At 36.0% G+C, this 19,252-nt stretch overlaps 2 protein-coding genes across 4 annotated transcripts in view; both read left to right on the top strand.

The window, feature by feature from the left end:
* LOC143469883 (uncharacterized) overlaps nucleotides 1–625 on the top strand; it is a 34,136-nt gene extending 33,511 nt beyond the window's left edge. For all 3 annotated transcript variants that reach the window (XM_076967757.1, XM_076967756.1, XM_076967758.1), the window contains one exon: nucleotides 50–625. In XM_076967757.1, coding sequence (XP_076823872.1) covers nucleotides 50–265 — 216 coding nt within the window. In that variant the 3' untranslated portion in view covers nucleotides 266–625. The remainder of the gene's footprint in view (nucleotides 1–49) is intronic.
* Nucleotides 626–10,678: 10,053 nt separating this feature from the next.
* On the top strand, nucleotides 10,679–11,660 carry LOC143469507 (eukaryotic translation initiation factor 6-like). The gene has a single exon (XM_076967231.1). It carries the CDS (start codon nucleotides 10,721–10,723, stop codon nucleotides 11,459–11,461), a length of 741 nt encoding a protein of 246 aa, XP_076823346.1. The 5' UTR covers nucleotides 10,679–10,720; the 3' UTR covers nucleotides 11,462–11,660.
* The last annotated feature ends 7,592 nt before the right edge of the window (nucleotides 11,661–19,252 follow it).

Here is a 19,252-nt window from a genome sequence, read left to right as displayed (position 1 = left end):
TTTTTCATCATACCGATTAGTCATGTCATTGTGTTTTGCTCTAACCCAGATGCAGCAGTCTTTGGTGATCCGAGATATGCATCGTTTAATCAAAACTGCCGAGAACTATTTGGAACATGTTCCATTGCGAAATCGCTTTCAATTTCGTGAGAAATGTCAAACTTTAGAACGTGAAATATCTGGAATAGACGCCGACCAACATGATAAAACTTTTCAGGTTGCGTATGCTGCTCAACTTGTAAATGACATCGGAGCACTCTTGTGAAATCATTCTGCATATCAGTTAAAGCCTAATGATAATGAAATTTTTGTTTTCTGTTATAATGGCCGTGGGCTGTCCCTGACATGCTCCTGCTGTATGTGCTAAAATGGTGTAATGTACATTGACGAAGTTTCAGTTATACGTAATAAAAAAATGTTGCGCGTTTTCCTAATCTATTTTTGACTCTTGTTGCTGCAGTTGTTGGAGCTTGTGCTGTGCATTGTGATTTTACCGTGCAATAACATGCATTACTTATTATTTTCTGCAGCTGTGCCATTACCTTCTTACTGCCGATTTTTAGGTGACAACTATTTTTATTATCTCTGTGCTTTACTAATAATAAATAATGTCAACCAGATAAAATCAACTGGTTCCGTTTGCAAATATTTTTGAATGATTCCATGGATTGTGTAACGATAAGACTGATAAGTAAATCATCGTAATAAACGTCTCTTTCTATAATTCTTATAACGCGATTGATTCTTAAGTACGAGATTAAGTATTCAATTCAATTGATTTACCTTTTTAGCAACGTGATATGGAGTTAGGCCTTGCTGAGAATATCCACTTAATTATGTATGTCCAATTTACCAATTAATGTTGAATCAACCCAGTACCTACATCTGGATATTTTCCGTTTGGTGTTTTGACTGTGCTTACAGAAATATAGCCTATAATACTCACAGGGCCGGTACTTTTTGTACCGGTGCATCTGATCCTGTTGCAAGTACATTTTTTGCCGAAATTATGACTCGAACAAAGGGTCAAAAAATATGTGAACTCGCTCTTAGCGACTTTATTAGACATTTTTGGATAAAAAAAACATAGTTCTTAAACCTTTGAAGTAATCATTTTAAAAACCAGAACCGACTTGTATTTCTTATGTACCGACGGTATCGTTACAGAAAAGTACCGCCGTACATTACTACAATACCGCGGTAATGCTCTCTGCATAAACTAAGCCAAACATCAACTTTTTTACTATTACTTGAAAATTACTTGGTAACAATTTTGTTGGCAGATTTACGAAATATCTCATAAAATGCCCTTACTATAAGTGAAAGCCAAAAGGTTGTCGCATATAAAAGTAAACAGGTCTATACTAGGCCTATATGGGCCACCTATACCTAGTAGCTTTTAATAATTGCAAGTATTATTAGTAGGGCAACCAAAAGTCAATATGGTCAATTTTTTTTTACCTGCTCAGAATGCTATGAAACAAGCACAAAACAAATTTCGGCTTTGTACGACGTGTGGTATAGAAGTTATTAGGTCAGATAAAGTCAAAATGTTACGTTAGGTCAAAATACGGTCAAATTGTTTCGTTAGGTCTTTTTTTTAGGTCAAAATCTATTAAACTTGTAATTTTGTAATATTATTCTTCCGTTTTTCTCTTTTCTTGTACCGCAAACAATTCCAGTCCCGCAAATTTTACTTAAAACCAAAGCCACAAAGAGAGGGAAGGCTTTTCAGCTCGTTTGGTGACGTCACGATGTGACGGCATTGCATTTGAAACTGCAAGTTGTCAATCTTAATTCTTAATACGCAGAAACGAAAAAAAAGTCAACACTAGAAAAGCATTTTGTCATTTTTAAATGCAGCTTTAGATTAGAAAGTTGCTGTAGACAGTGTAGAGACTATCAGTATAGCGTTTTTCAAAATGAGGTCAAAATTTAAACGTTTTAGGTCAAAATGTAAACTTTTTAGGTCAAAATAAGGTCAAAATATAAACTTTTTAGGTCAAAATGAGGTCAAAATTTTGAAAATTTTAAGGTCAAAAAACTGGTTGCCCTAATTATTAGGCTACAAACTCTATTGATTTTATAAGTTACAATTTTTGCTCATGTTAGCCAGAATAAATCCATCAAATGGAATTGTGACAGCCAGAAACGTTTCAAGTCTAGTGTAAATTCAGAAAAACTCAGCTCAATAATGGTACGCAGGTGAGTAGGCTACTGCGTATGTACGCTGCGGGCGCCTATGGCGTTCTCGGATCGTCTCTTGAACTTGTGTATAGGCGTTGTAATGGAATGATTGGTTATTGTAGTTGAACTTGACTGTACCAGTCACTCCAATACAATCTTTGATTGTCTGAATGTTTATTGTCATCGATATAATGAGCCTCAAGGTCGTTGTTTGCTTAATCAATCCTAGACTCGATTGTTCAGCTAAAAGCTGATTGTCTTGTGAAGCCGACAAGCAGAGTTGTCTGACTTAACACTGAGCTTATCTTAGGTTGCACTGTTCAGTAGTTTGCACAAATTTGTTGATTGTATAAACTGGTTATATTGTTTCTTCGTTATACGATTACAAATTGACAGAACATTGGCACATCAACAGCACTTCATTCAACAGTTAATGTAATAGCATTGTGGCTTAGCTATATTCAACTGCATTAAATTGCTGATTGCTGATTATTCCCAGACTTGTTAATTCGTACTGTATCGCGCTAACAAACTTATTTTCGACAAACTGAACGCATACGAGAAAGGCAAAATATTACGTCACAACAATGGTACAGGAAATGATTGTGGCTCGTGTTACTCCTTGCTAAAACAACACATAAGTATTAGAATTGTAAATCCTACATAATCTGTATATTAATTTTGGTTATAATCACAATATTATCACAGCGTATACTGTAGAAATCGATTCTGGATCGTCACTTGAACCTGCATATATAGAAATTGTCTCGGACCAGCATATGTAGAAATTAATTCTGGACCGCCACTTGGACCTGCATATACAGAATTTGATTCTGGAGGTTACAAGCCTTATACTGGGGGGGGGGGGGGGGGGGGGCAGGAGTGTGGTGTGTCAACGCCCTTAATTTCTTTATTTTACTGAATTCTTTACATTCCTTAGTTAATTTCGTGTTGATTGCTTTGCTTTATATTCCGTTCACAATATTACCAAGTTATTCGTTCAATACACTTTTATTTTCTTATACCTGTTGGCCCAGTGGTTCTTAAACTGGGGGGCGTGTAACATTTATAAGGGGGGCGCGAGAGATGACAAACTGTCTATTATTTACATATGAGCTATGTCTAAACATGCTTTCTTGACTTTCGCTATAGGTTCATTTTTACTAAAATTTTAAAGTGTGTCACGATGGCAATTGTATTTTTGACATTTGGATTCTGAAATACGTCAATGGTTACGTCATAATATTTGGTGTCTCCGTTTTGAAGCATATTGTTTTCGTTTACTCATTCACGCACTACTAGCTCGACTAACTGTTCTCTTGTGTTCTCTTTTTGCGGTGACCTGTTTTTCTCACAACGGGGCGCGGCGTAACAAGAAAAACTTTTACAAATGTATCACTTGTAGAAATACTTAATTTGCACTAAATGCATTTTCTTTAGTTTTACAATTATCATGTAAACAGGAAGCCAGATGTTTTTGCTACTAACCTATTCAGTTTACAACGTATAATTTTCGAGTCATTAACGATTGAAAATTTGTGTGCAGTGTCGGCCACACATAATAAAAATAGTAATGTCGCGCACCTGGTTTAAATAGGGTAAAACCAACGTCAGCCAATATTAAAACCGTAAAATGAAGTAAAACGTAAATTTAGTATTGATTTAATAACCAGGTATTTTAGTAATTAAACTAATTGTATTGACACAAAATGAGTGGAAAAAAGAGAAAGTATGACCAAAATTATCTGAAGCATGGCTTTATAAATACCACAGTAAACGGAAAAGTCGTATGGCAATGCGTGATATGCTTAGAAAAGTCGTTTTCAGCGTCATCTTCATGAATATAAAGACAAAACCAAGGAGCAAACTTGACTGTGAAGCCGACCTAAGATGTGCATTATCTTCTACAAAGCCTCGAATTAAACGTTTGGTTTCCCAAAAACAACTACATCCTTCACATTAATGAAAGTTAATTGAAAATAAATTGTTGTTTTGCTTAATGCTTTTTTATTTTGCAATGAGGTGGGGCGCGAAATTTTTAGGTACCGTCAAGGGGGGCGTGTGCCAAAAAGTTTAAGAACCCCTGTGTTGGCCGATCGATCCCTGTGAAAGTGTTGCCGTGAAAGACACGCAACCTTATAAGGAGAACAGATGAGTTCCGCTCTCGCTGTAGTTTCTGACGACGGTCAGGAAAACTCTGTCAGTTGTCGCCTGTCATATACCAGTAGAATACGGAATGTTGTCGGTACCGATACGTAGCAAAAAATATACCGTCGGCACCGGTATATGGTGATTTTAAGAAGTAGTTTGGTAAGCCTACTTTTTCGATACTCTGTTATACGCCTATAGCCTACCCTGATAGCGATACCAGTAATTTTTGTGTAGTAGATCCTGTTTTATTTTTGCCGTTATAATGTCCCCACTGAAGGTCATTCCAGGTCAAAACTCATGTGAACTTACTCTTTGCTACTTGGTTAGACATTTGAGGATTAAAAAAGCTAAACAAACACTAAAAGTGGCATTAGGGCTTAATTAAAACGAAGTCCTGAAAATCGTACTTCTTACAACTTTTAAGTAATCGCTTTAAAAGTATCGAGTGCCAGTACTGACTAGAATTTCTTGTACTTTTTTTCCAAAAATAACAAAGATATCGGTACGGAAAAAGAGCTGCAGTACAGTAATTTGGTATTATGGTATCGCAATAGTCTACTGCCTACCATATTTTTCCTGAAATTTTCGAACTAATAACTATCAGCAAATGTTTAAATTAGAATAAGTCCAGTACCTATTCCCTTTTGTGAACCTTACTTTTTGAGCATGTCCTTATAGATGCATCTTAGCCCTTTTCTTAAGCAGCCAAAATATAATGAATATTTCCTCAAGTGAACAAATTTGCAGGCTAAGTTACTGGGCACTTGTGCTTACAGCTTCTCCATGTCATATAGTAGATCAAACACAAATAACAAAAACAGGATTTTATGGTCATGCACACAATTATTATTACAAAGTTTAAAGACGTTATTAGCATGTCAGTGACAGAACTATAGGTTAGTATTACCAACATCCAAATGGTTGCATAGCTATAATGGTAAAGTAATATTTTTGATGTGCAATTCCTTAATCGAAGTGACTATTTCACCATATAGATATTTCACCATATGTAGGTCACACAGCCCCAGATTAGATAATTTTGATTTTACTAGGAGGATTTTTTTCAGGAAAAAATTTTGCGCGAATTGCATAATTATCGTCGCGGATTATATTTTTGCATCCGACTTTAGAGCGTTAAAATCTAGCCTGCTTGCTACAGTCCTGTCGCGATTTATGTTCGACTCGCACTGAATTTTCACTCATGCAGCCGACCTACCGTTTACCGCACTGTTATTAACAATTGTTGCTTCAGTATTTTGAAAATGACAACATACAACCGGCCCTGACACGTCGCGGTGGATATTTACTAATTACGACTCCGGTAGGATCGCTACAAGGCAATCTCGCACGGTTGTTTTTAATTGTAACCTCGGTCTGACGAAAAGAATATGAATTGGTTTATTTACACATCATGTATACATATTGTTTACAGAAGAAAGGAAAGTTTCGACTCTTCTTTTTTAAGGCGTTAAACCACTTTCGGGAGCCATTCTTGCCTGTCACACCGATCTTTGGTAACATGAACAAAGTGCCGTCTGATCCCATATCATGCGTTTATGCGAACTATATTGCGAAAGATCTGATTCGTTGTGTTGTTGATGTAGGACTACGCATGTTTAGATTCCTGTTGTTTAACTAGGGTGCCGCTCAGCATCAACTTGAAACAAAAACATCTGGGTTGCTTTGCTGCTGACGAACACATGTTGAAATTCCAGATAATTTATAACAGTAAATTGCCTGTCAAAGGTTACAAAATCCCGAGATATCCATGTCAGTATTGCGTTTCATGCTGAGAACTGAATAGACTTGAATATGAAAAATCCATCATGTAACAAGTACCGTACGTAACTTGACAAACACAACATTTTTGTAAGTTACAAGTATGTAACATGCGTGTGACCTCGATGATGACCGCGGGCCAATAATAAACAAGTGCCGGGCCGCAGTTGGCCCGCGGGTCGTAGTTTGGACACACCTGTTCTAACCTACGGTGTTAGCCTCATGTTGTAGTTCTCAACACATAACAGAAATTGTGACGCACACCGTGTCAACGATCATGCCGATTCACAAACAAGGTAAAACAAGCACTGAACCTTCAGTGCGCACGTAGTCTGCTCAGCTTAGGTAGACGATATCAATTCCAGCCTCATCTAATTTAGTTAATTTACTTGTTTAATTATAGCGTTTAAAAGAAAGTCGAAAGATCTAAAGACTTATTTATAAATAACAGTACGAATCCAAATTACAAATCCAGTCTCTAAATTGATTATATAAATCAATATTTCAAATAAAATCAATATATGTCGGTTTTATTTTGTTTTTTAAACTATTCGCTCTTTTTTTCATCAAGTTGACTATTCATTCATTATGCGTAAAAATATTTTGCCGACTCACAATGTTTGGTCAATTTCAGCGCACAACAACGCCACAAACACAATGTAAGCGTGGTGCAATGATAAAATTAAAACCGCTAATGATGTAATCGTTTGAACAAAGCATCTGAAGCGACAGGTTAAATCCAAGCAAAAATATAAATGCTGTAGCCTATATCGGAATGTACCTGAACAAAATTTTATTCATACAAATAGGCCTACGCTGAACACAAATTTGACAAAGCAGATGATTTAATCTATTTGTTTAAATCTGTACTGGAATTTTACGCGTTCGCAAAATTTTTGTATTAAAGCATAGATAGAAAGTACGACCAAAAATAAACATGCTTTGCAGTTGCTTGTAGTTTTGCTAATGAACATACTGTAAAAACACATGGCGAACATGTTAAGTTACCGCACCAAAACGTTGGAAACCTCGACTGTTCGCTATTCTTTGCTTACTATTATGTTATGGGTTTAGTGGCCGTGCTAGTTGTTACCAGCGATTATTACCTTGATAATTTTTGAACACGCTATAAGCCTTATCGGCTTTGTCACTTTTTCCTGTTCATTTTCATTTGCTAGTAGCAACTGGTTCTATTTTTCTTCCCCAGAGTCCTTCTGACGAAAAATAACATGCGTGATACCACGCTATACAATATTTCTAAAATTTATCAGTTTATTACCATGAGTTTGGTATGTAAAAATACAACTGCGGAGACATCCTAGACCTAGAGCTTGGGCAAGAATGTTTATGACAAAAATTCTGAAAAACTTTTCGCTAAATGTGAAGTCGTACCATAAACTCTTAATAACAATTATTGTTATATTTCTTTTCTGTTCCAGTTTGCTATAGCTATCGACATCGTATAATACAAGCATTAATTTTTGTGGCATGGTACCATGGTACAGTGGATTGTACAGTTTTCTAGCCTCAGCAGTCAGGACATAGCACAATGGCGTTGTGAAAAAGTGGAGGGAGGTAGAAGAATTGTGTTTGTAACACTGTTCCATAACTTATGCTTCGTAAGATCACAGTAAGAAATAGGAATTACAAATTTTTACAAAAAAGACCGCGAATTTTCGGAGAAAAGCTCAGAAATTGCTCAGATTGCAGGTAAAATCACACAATTGTGCAATCCCCCGCGCAGGTCAAAACTTTCCATCCTGGACACCGCCTGTTGTTAAGATAGATGGTTAGGTTAGGAGAATGGGTATGTAGAATGTTGATTTCAGCTATTTAAGGTTTTATTGGACTGCTGGAGTTAGATTCAGTTTAGGTTACTGAGTTATAAAACTTTAATTAGGTTAACAAGAAATGGTAAAAATAGCTTAGAAAACAATATTTTTTCCTGTGAAATAGAAATTTGAAAATTTTTTGCCTTGTTCTTAAATTACAACACTTTGAATTCCACGCACTGGATTTGTTCGATAGGAAGTCACGTTATGTGGTTAGCATTGGATGTGACATGAAATGCGTTAGAGTTTGCGTGTTGTCTGCGGCGTGATTGGATGTAACAGTTCAGTTTGCATTTACTTTTAGCTGATTATTTTAAACTTTGCTTGACATGCCAAACAAATTATCCTATGTAAACGCACCACAGATAACACGCAATTTCTTATGCAATTAACGTTGCATGCTTCCTTGACCACGTATCCAGGTGTCATACCGAACAAGTTCAGTGAATAGGATTCAAGCCATTGTAAAGTAAAAACTAGGTAACATATTTTCAAAAATTTTTCTTTCTTGCCTAGAGGAATTCATATGCTACGTACCAGAGCGAAATCAATACAATCCGATGTCCAGAACGCTTGTAATTTACAAAAAATCAAAGTGGGTCAACATTTTCCATTGTTAAGTATAGGTGATCAAAAAAATCTTGCCACCCAAACATTAACTTGGAAAGGGTTTATTAAAGCACACAACCTCGTTTAATTAATTATTGTAGTTTTAGCAGAATTCCAATTTAAATTAAAGAATTTTATTCTGTCCAGTTAAATACCCTATTTAAAAACCATTTCTGCCCTAAGACAAAACTATAAAATAGATTTCAAAGCAATAGTGTTATTGTATAATTTTCAATGATTGTCAAATAGGAGCGCAAAGTTATGTTTTACTGTACATATTAAATGGTTGCAATACAAAATAGTTTGGTTAGGTGGAATTTCATGCAGTGTGCTCTGCTTATTATGACCATCTTGGGCAGTTCATTTTGGTCATACAGTCGAATCTGATTAATTGCATTGTCAATTTGCCTGACCTTTTTATGCGAAAGTGCAAAGTCCATTTATTGTCTTACTTGAAGCGCAAAGCTGGCCACATGTAAAAAAGTCAACACGAAAAGCACTTTAACATTTATTGTCTAATGCGATTGTCCATTCGTTCAAACTCGCAAAACACTTTAACATTCATTGTTAAATCAAGAAAAATGTTATATGAAAATACTCTTTCTTGTCCTTTTACACAATGGGTTTATATTGCTACGGTGTGTAGACAAAAGTTTTTCTTATGATTTTAAAATTCGTGACACTTGTGATTGCGAGATCCCTAACTTTTTGGCAAATGCATTTTGACATGTTTTATTGTCAAGAATTTTGTCAGATAACGATAAATCTTTCCGCTTGCTTGTTCCTGCTTCAGTCATTTTGAATTCACGGTGTCTTGCAAACTGTACTGTACTGCAATGCTAAAATGAAACTAAAACAGTGCAACTGTTAGTGTCTGCGTTATGCGTAACGTACAGCCACATGTTAATGCTTTTAATCGGCATTGTCTGGTTGATTGTTCCGTAACAAAGCGCAGTACAAAGCACAAAGCTTTCACATTGTGTGTCCGCTCCCAATGCGTTTTGTTTTCAATTTTACCTTTTAAAAACTTTTGAATAATAATCGAAAAAATCACCTTCATTTTTATTCAATTAAGCGGATTATGCAATAAACCGCTATGCGATAAACCGAAGTATTATCTTCACAAAGAATTGACTATGGTTTGGGATTTGCGCGCTTTAAGCGATAAAACGGATTATGTGATTATCCAGAATGCAATTAACCATAGTCGACTGTAATATCTGAATGGTCACAATAACCGAAACTGCTACTGCACCGTTTTGCCGCACCAGGATCAATACAGTTAGGCACAAAATGAAAAAACATCAAATCCATTATTTATTTCATCAACATTAAACAGCAACATCAAAGTGAACATCAGTAAATGAATTGATAACACACGTGACACAATTGCCACTGTCAAATTGTATAATTGACCCCAAATATTGATAAAAAAGCATGAAAAAGTGGTCATAATATCTGAAAATTGGTCATAGTAAACAGAGAATTTTGTATGGCTAAGTTCGGGACCATACCAAAATGGTCATACAAAGCGTGTGATCATTTAAGCTGATTCTACTACTAGTAAAACTTAGCTAAAGCAGCACTGGTAACTTTAGCTTACTAGCTCACAAAGTAGTAGTAAAATGTTGCTGCTCAGCTAGCTTGTGCTTTCCAGCCTTTTGATATGTTTACTGCAATGCAGTTTTAGGCTACTACTGTAAAGGGCCCTTAAGCAGTAAATAAACTTCAGTTGTTTGTTTTATTGTGTAATGAAATTACAACAAAAGCATTTTAGCAAAACATGCATGTTTTTAGCTATTTTTGTTCTAATTTTTATCTACTTTCTCCATGCGACTAGCAACTTTTAAGTGTGCTAAATGCCAGGGTAATTCTCAAACTCAATAGCAACACCAGCCATACTGCATTCTAATTGGTGTAACGTTTTTTTTAAACTATTTTGCAAGATTTCTGCAATTTCAACTTTGGATTGACTGAGCGGTATGTGATAACAACAACAAGTTGAACAACAAACAACAAGTTTGAACAACTTGAAAGAATTACATTTTCGTCTAACCACCAACTAGAACTAGTATTTAGTCTTGGACACCATACTCTCTTTCACAGTTTGGTGTATTTGAATATATTTAACATTGTCTTGCAGTTTGTAAGGTTCCTAAATAATGGCAGTGCGTGTGCAATTTGAAAACAACAATGACATAGGTGTCTTTTCAAAACTGACTAATGCTTACTGTCTTGTAGCTGTTGGAGGCTCAGAAAACTTTTACAGCACTTTTGAAGCTGAATTGGCTGACACTATACCAGTTGTTCATGCCTCTATAGCCGGGTGTCGGATTATTGGTCGTATGTGTGTTGGAAACCGTAATGGCCTCATTATGCCTTATTCGACAACTGATCAAGAATTACAACATATCAGGAATTGTCTGCCTGATGAAATTAAAATTCAAAGGGTAGAGGAAAGGCTTTCTGCATTGGGAAATGTTGTTTCATGCAACGATTATGTTGCATTAGTTCATCCGGACTTGGACAGGGAGACAGAAGAAATTTTAGCTGATGTGTTAAAAGTTGAAGTTTTTAGACAAACTGTGACTGATCAGGTGCTTGTTGGAAGCTACTGTTGTTTCAGTAATCAAGGTGGATTAGTACACCCAAAAACAAGTGTAGAAGCTCAAGATGAACTTTCATCTTTGCTGCAAGTGCCATTAGTAGCTGGAACAGTTAATCGTGGAAGTGAAGTCATTGGTGGTGGCATGGTTGTTAATGACTGGTGTGCATTTTGTGGTTTGGACACCACAAGTACTGAACTTTCAGTCATTGAAAGTGTATTCAAACTAGGTGACCACCAAAATCAAGGTACCGTGCAAAGTAAGATAAGAGATTCTCTAATTGACAGTCTCGTATAAAATTCTTTGTATGGTACAGTCTTATAACCAGACTACCCACCATCATACTGGGAACAATAAACTTTGAAGGGGAAATAAAATAAAAACATTGTAATTGCAAATTTTTATGATATTTGGTTTGTATTGCATAATGCTTTTTAGATATTTACCAATTTCGTTAGCTGTTGATACCACAGGTAATAAATCACAATCAAACTAATTATTTGGCCTTGGGTTATGTATTACCTTCGTCTACTTGATAAACTACGAAAATAGTTTTATTGCACATGGCTAAGGCATTAATTTTACTTGATCCAGTTGAGTTATTCTAGCAAAGGCCGTGAATTCAGGCAGTAAGACCAAGTGTTTGGTCCAAAAATTTTCTATTTAGAAAATCAAATAAACACGTCGGTGAGACATTGCCTCATACAAGCTTGTTATCTGAGGCTTGAGCAGTGAGTAAAAATCCCCGAGAAAGTGTGGCTATTTCTACAAACGGCATCAGTGATTTCCAACTACTGGGATGTGACCTAGTTCCGGGTAGCGGAAAGATCACTATCGGGTCGTGAGAAAGCTCAAATCAAAATGACAGTCTATCTATATGATGATTTGCACTTCGTCTTACTAGAAAAGTCGAATTGTGCATTGCACAACTTAGAAACAACTGGACAAGAGTGAGAAGTATGATCTTATAAATTGAACCCGGTGGAAATAATTGTGCAGTCATCTTTTTACATGTATCCATCAAGTATCAATGACAGGGCTGTGGAGTCCATAACAAAAACCTTCGACTCCGATTCTTTTTTTGTTTCCATGACACTGATTCGTCTTTATGTAATAATCACTTCAAGTTTTTTACTGACATTCTAAAAATAAGTGATATATGATTAACCACTTGCTACAACATTGACACACGGGAACAGAGGCAGTTTTAGCACCTTTGCTCATCACTTGGCCCGGTGAGTTGAAATGTTCAGCTACTGGTTTATGGTTATAGTTCATAACGGATATCATTTCTATGACCCGTAAGTCGTTTCCTCAAGGTCTATCCTGTTTCTCCCACGTAAACTGCCTTGGGGCAGCGTTGACAGCAGATGGCATAGATGATGTTAGTGCTGTTGCATTAAAATGTTCCACTGATGAGATGCAGAAATCTATTTGGGCCGACTACTCGATCAGTTATTTGGATGTACGGACACAGTTGACATCTGGTGTGTTGGCAGGGGAAGGTTCCCACTTATTCAGATGTCTTGGGTAATTTGCTCGACGTAAGGAAATTTCTTGACGTTGGGAGGTTGTCGGTAAGCTATTAGACTAATTAGAGGTTGGTTCGGAAAGATAGCGTTGAGTGTAAGATCAGCGTTGAGAATGCCTTGTAGGTCTTTAGCTATACGCTTTATGGGTGTCAGTTGTGGAGAAAATGTCATTACCAGTTAAGTCCTATACGACTCTAGCGGCTTACGTCCGTATTCTAGGAGCTTATGGCGTGGTTTCTTTTTGGTTTTTTCGATTTGTTCTTCTATGAGATCGTTTTGGTAGCCGAGCTTTGCAAATTCCCGGTGTAATTTGCGTAGTTGTTGGTCTCGGTCTGAAATGGAAGAGCAAATTAGTCAGTATCTTAATGCTTGACTTTAAACAATAGATTTACATATATGAGAGGTGTGAGCTGTTAGGATGTAGGTAAGTAAAAGAATATAGTCAATATTCAAGGAGTTCTAAAGGAAAAACTAAAGCCCTTGGCTTTAAACCAACATAAAACAATGAACTTCGCCATCCCATAAAACAGAAATCAAAATGCTCAAAAATAAACCAGCAAAGTAGGAATATACAATTTATTAAACTGGTAATAAACCAGTTGAAGAAAAAATTCATGCATTCGTTTTTAAACTTGATCAATCTACAAGAGAAACTTGATAATTTCTAGACTACATTCTTATCTTAATAAATTATGTATTTTTAATGGAAAAACTGTTTACCGTCAATACCATAACCGTCATTTTTAGCTTCCCCGTTTTATACATGGTTACATAGCCTATTTATCAACATTCTATTGCATTAGTGCAAACGTGAAGGAACTGTGGGTAGCTGAGTAGGTAGCCTATATGCATAGGCTAGTTGACTTAGTGATATTATAATGTCTTGATTACATACATATACAAACAACATAAAGTATTATAAACAGTGGAAGAAAGCTAAAAATCAAAGGTCAGTCAGTGTTTCGTTGATGTAAACATTGTAAAGCTTGGCGGAGAAATCCCTCAAAAGTTGAAGCTGATCGTAGTTAATGAAGAACGGGGTACTAACCTATTTGTGTTAGACTGGAGCCATGCGTTTGGTCGTACAAGGGTGCGTCAGCTCTAGAAGGTACTTCAGATGGTCTTGAAATTGATGTCACTTCCTACCGAACGCGTTACGAACAAGCTTTGTCAGAGAAAGTCAATGTAGTAAGTCTGAGTAATAGGTTTGAATCGCAGTTTGCCTCCATATATTTTCTTCTTGCATATTATTGTATGTAAGTTTAGCGGACCCATATTTGTAAATCGAGGCTATCGGCAGAGTCACAAATTAACAGATTCTGACTTATACAAGATGATAGCTTGCATCCTGATGTATATGACAAACAAGGCAAAATAATCGTACTGCATTTAGCCTAATAACGGTAGTGCTTTAGGTTTGTCATTAATAAAGGAAAAAAGGTGGGTTAATAATAAATATAAAGCGTAAGTTAAAAGTTGCTTAGCGTAAGAATTGCTTTCTAGGTACATAATGGGAGTAAGTGATCCGGTGAGATAAAAATACAGTATATGAAAATAAAATAAGAAATCATCTACCTCAAAACATAAGAATGAAAAAAATACGTAAAGATAGAAGTTGTTAGTAACTAAAGAATACATTAACTTTAGTTCAAATCAAAGTTTTGGTATATGATTGTGTGATGTGTGGGTTACACATAATTAATATAACATATAACTGTGATGTTTAATTTTTGTCACCTTAAACTTCCAAGACCACTCCTGAGGAACGGCTTGACCGCTAGGCCGAAATTTTGGTATTTGGTTTAATTGCGTCGATCAACCGTCATAAAAACAGAGACAGAGAAATAAATAAAACTCTATACGAGAGGCACAGCTTAAGACAACATAAAGCAAGGGCGTGCCAAAAACAAAAACACGTCCGTTCGGTCACTCACCCAAATGTGGAATAAATCCAAATGCAATTGCTATGAACACCAAACACAGGGAGAATTAACACGCACAGAAAGCCGCAATTGCCATAGGAGAGGGAGTAATGCAACTCATTTAAGATAATACGAACACAAAAAAAGTGAAGTATCAATAGCCACAAGGAAAAAAAAAACGCAACAGATAAAAATAATTGGCGAGAAATATTTGCAGGTTAATCACAAAAAAACACACCAACAATGCAACCTTAAGAATACATTCAAAATGCATTAAGCGTGATTATAACTTACTCAATGCACTAATTAATGAAACATCTATAATTTAGTGGTGGCAGTGAATCAAAATCAATAATTTATCCAAACACAATATTTATATAGTAAAAGCGATGTAATACTAGAACAAAATATTCAAATAATATGCTGCAGTGATGCACTTTTGTGATAGTGACAGTGTGTTCCTTTTATGTCGCATAACTATAGCATGAATTTACGTGCGCGTTGTCCTATGTCGTATGTTACCAATCAGTAGGTAACATCAGCTTAGGAAAAACGTATTTAATATTTTTGCCTTTATTGTGGACGCACGACCATTTACCCCATCACTTTTGACGCCGACGGCCTAACACCACTCACACTGAACCATTTATTACAAATAAGTGCAAACGCGAACCCACCACCCACTTTAACCGGAAGCGGCGATCGCAACCCATGAAAGCGATGGCGCCATGAATACTAGGCGGACCACTTCTGGAAGCGATAGTCTAGTACTCTAGTCTAAACTCTAGAGTCTAGAGAATACTTGCAAACTATGACATCACGCCAGAAATAGCACTATCGAGAGGAGAACTTTCGTGGCAACAATGTGGTTCTCGTTGCGGATAATTGCTTGAGCTTGAGCTCAGTACTGCTGAGCTGTGGGCCTCTTATTTCTTGTGCTACTGACGTTATCATCAGTGTTATTCTTACACTGCAAAGTTCTTGGTTCCCTTTATCTCCTCCGTCGAAGAACCTACGTATGTTTGTTTACTCAGTTAATCTCCCTTACTGCAGACGCAGTTCTGTGTCATAACTTGGACGGTGACAATTCCTGCGTCACGGCATTTGAGTTCTGCGTTTTCTTGTGTTCCCAATGACAGGTTTTGTCTTCATACATTAATTCCTACTTCAGTGTATTATTCAGGTACTTTAATAATACCCTGAATACTTCAGGTGTTCAGGCATTACGTTAATTGTTTTGTGTTACAATGCTCCAGTGAGTCAGATTGTCGGTTTCAAGTTTGCAAGTTTTCGGCACCTGAGGATCTGAGTTTTCCATGGCAGGAGTGTCGTTGTCGCCAAAGCCCTCGGAATAGTTGTTGTCACCGTCATCGCAGTTCAAGCCGACATGGAATCAACACTGGTCTGATGCCACACGGCTTCGACTCTTCGACAAGAAATAAAATTATTGTGCTCAATTGATTATTGTAATCAATTAGGCAGGAGATTGTAAAATTTTAGCCGTCAATTTACTCACCCGCTTAATAATATTTTACTATCTCATATGTATGTTGAGCAAACACCCCTTAAAGGCAGGCTGATTAGCACCTATTATGCTTTGTGTTTGTTAATGCGCTCATGTTGGATTTGCCATGGCTGAAGTATAGCCACAGTTTGAAACCTTGCCTTCCATTCCCCCTTTTTTGTGCCTCTGTTTACGCGTTTGTAACGTCTTTGGCCTGTCTTGTGTGTTTGTTTTTGCTCGCCTTTTCACATCTTATACATACTGCTGAAGTCATTTGGCTCGGTGATCCACACAGCATAGCAGGTAGAATAGGGCGTGTAGGGACGTGTAACACGACCGTGGTCGTCAAAAGAACCCAGTGGGATTTCCCAGGCGCGCAGTCGTCGCCTTGTAGCGGGAGATTTTACACCATTTATATCTTCATGTAAAAATAGAAAGTAAAGGAATTTATTCTTCACCAATTTACATAGAAACAGAAAGCAAGGTATTTACAACAATTTTCACGAAACAAAAACTACCAATATACTGAATCATGAGATTTTTTAAATTTTTTTAAAAAAGTTACAACCCTTGGAATAATTCGCTTACTATATTTTGAAAATTAATACCATCACTTCGTTGTTTCAGTATGTTTAAACATCGGCGACTAAAAATATTTGGTTTGGTTTTTGAATCATTTCTGTGTTGTAGTCAATTGGACTTGGTAAATATCGCATAATCTAAACAGGTGGTTGAAAACCAAACGACTCAAAATGAAACTTTCACACCCATTTTTATATCATGCAGCCCAACGTATTCTATTTTTTCCCGAAAAACAATTAGAGTTCAAGTTTAGTTTGCAACATTCTGCCTTACTTACTCGTAAAAATTTCATGTTTCCCTCTACGAATGATATTCATCTGACGAAACTGTTTCACACTGATAAACAAACAATTTTTGTAATCTTCAAATGACAATTAATTTTCAACAACACTCTTTTTCAAACCTTTACATGTTTATGTTCTTTTGATTCTAATATAAGCATATCAATTTACTAAGGCCTACAGATGCTCTAATTATCTTATACCAACAGCTTCATATTCAATTAAATCAGGAATCTTATTATTTAATCCTGTGTCTTTTCAAGATGAACGATCTTTTTCAAAATTATTAGTATCAAGTCTTTTTCTGACGTCGGAGCCAATGTCATTAAAAACATCATTCGTTTAATTTTAACACGTTAAAGAGTCAGTATCAGTGAATAACGGTTTTATTTTTGATCCATATATTGGTTTATGTAATCGTAATGAAAATCATAGAAAAGTGTTTTTGAAAGATGTAAAATGCACGTTCCGAAATATGCTGGTTTATTAAAAACCAATTTAGCTTTTTTCACTTGTACAAGAATTAAGTTTGCATCAAAAATTGTGTAAGGTCCAAATTTTCATTTAGAAAGTTATTCATAATAATAATTAAAAAATATTCAGTCTTTTAACTGCTAGTAACTAGTTAACTATAATCTCTTTGAAAAAAATTCTCAATTCGTTTTCGAAATACTAAATCATTTAGAAGTTTAAAGAATTTGTTTCGTTTTCGCTTCCTTTCTGTTTTCATTATTAAAAACAATATATTTCTTTAACTTTATGAAAGTACTTCCTTTGTGAGTTTCAATTTAAAATTAAATTTTACAGTTTTATTCAAACCATATCTGACGCAATTTTTATTACAACTTTGTAATGAATAAAATATTTGCTTTTTTGTACAAATTAGGTATTTCTTTTTTATTCTATTCCCTTTTAAATGGTTAATAGGTGCTAATGGATGTTCATTGCATGAGTTGTGTAAAGATTCAGCAAACTCTAAATCTAGTTCTAATATATTAGGATACATTTTCCAGTTTTATAATTCTTCTGCAGTCACCCATTTAAAATCTTTTGTTGGTAATCTTTGCATCATTGCAAAACCGTACAAACTATTGGCATCGAGATATTGAATAAGTGTACTTTTTGCGGTGTACCGACACTTAATCACGCGACACTTAATCACGCGACACATAATCACTAGGACACTTAATCACGCGACACATAATCACTAGGACATTTAATCACGCGACACATAATCACTAGGACATTTAATCACGCGACTTGGATACTTAATCACGCGACATTTAATCACGCGACACATAATCACTTGGATGCGACAGCACTTGGACAGCGCCTTTGTCTGTAGCAGGGGTCCGCAACCTTTTGCTAGTCACAGTGTACAACTCTTTGGCGGGCCGGAATTTTCATTAATACTATAATTCACACTCACTTGAGTATATTACGCTACGTTGCTGCAATCTCAATCATACCAATCACAAAAAGAGCAAAATATATGTATTCACGCTTGAATAAGGTCCATTTGAAATTTTTCGGGAATGGCATTGGCGTCCACATCAAAAGGAGTACTGAATAGCCTGAATTTATTTTGTAGAGAACGAATGTCGGAAAAGCGTGAGGAAAATTCAGTAATTCAAGCTCGTGTGCATCTCTCTGTGGGGATGGCGATGTGGATTGCTTTTAAGGTTGGCCTAAAGCCAAAGGCTATTAGTCTTTCTTTTAGAACTCCCTGACAATTGTCTTTGACTCCGTTGCGCCGGCTTTCTCTATAATGTTTCTTTAAATCAACACCAGCTTCATAAAGTCTAATTGTTATATTGTCCGAAATAAGTTGTATCCCATGCATGACATTGTTACCCAGTGTGTACGGTAGCCGATACTGTAAATGTGTGATTAAATGTCCTAGTGATTATGTGTCGCGTGATTAAATGTCCTAGTGATTATGTGTCGCGTGATTAAATGTCCTAGTGATTATGTGTCGGTGATTAAACGTCGCGTGATTAAGTGTCGCGTGATTAAGTGTCACCAAACCACTTTTTTCACTCTCATTTAAGTCTTTCAAATATTTGTTATTTGCTTTGGAATATCTGTAAAAAAATGATGTAAATGTTTGTTGCTGTCGATCATTAGGCCTACTATGAAATATAAATTTAACTTATAAATTGTTATTATATATCTGATTCCAATAATAAGCTTTCAGAAGGATTGCATGTCCAATTAACTTCTCCGTATATAAATGATTTATTTAGTGCTTCAGATAAAGACATATT

Source organism: Clavelina lepadiformis, chromosome 8, assembly GCF_947623445.1.
Source record: "Clavelina lepadiformis chromosome 8, kaClaLepa1.1, whole genome shotgun sequence".
Classification (NCBI taxonomy): domain Eukaryota; kingdom Metazoa; phylum Chordata; class Ascidiacea; order Aplousobranchia; family Clavelinidae; genus Clavelina; species Clavelina lepadiformis.
This window is presented reverse-complemented; position numbering and strand designations above follow the sequence as displayed.

Bases quoted from the DNA above. Each gene is read 5' to 3' on its own strand.
- LOC143469507 (XM_076967231.1), top strand. From the start codon at position 10,721: ATGGCAGTGCGTGTGCAATTTGAAAACAACAATGACATAGGTGTCTTT.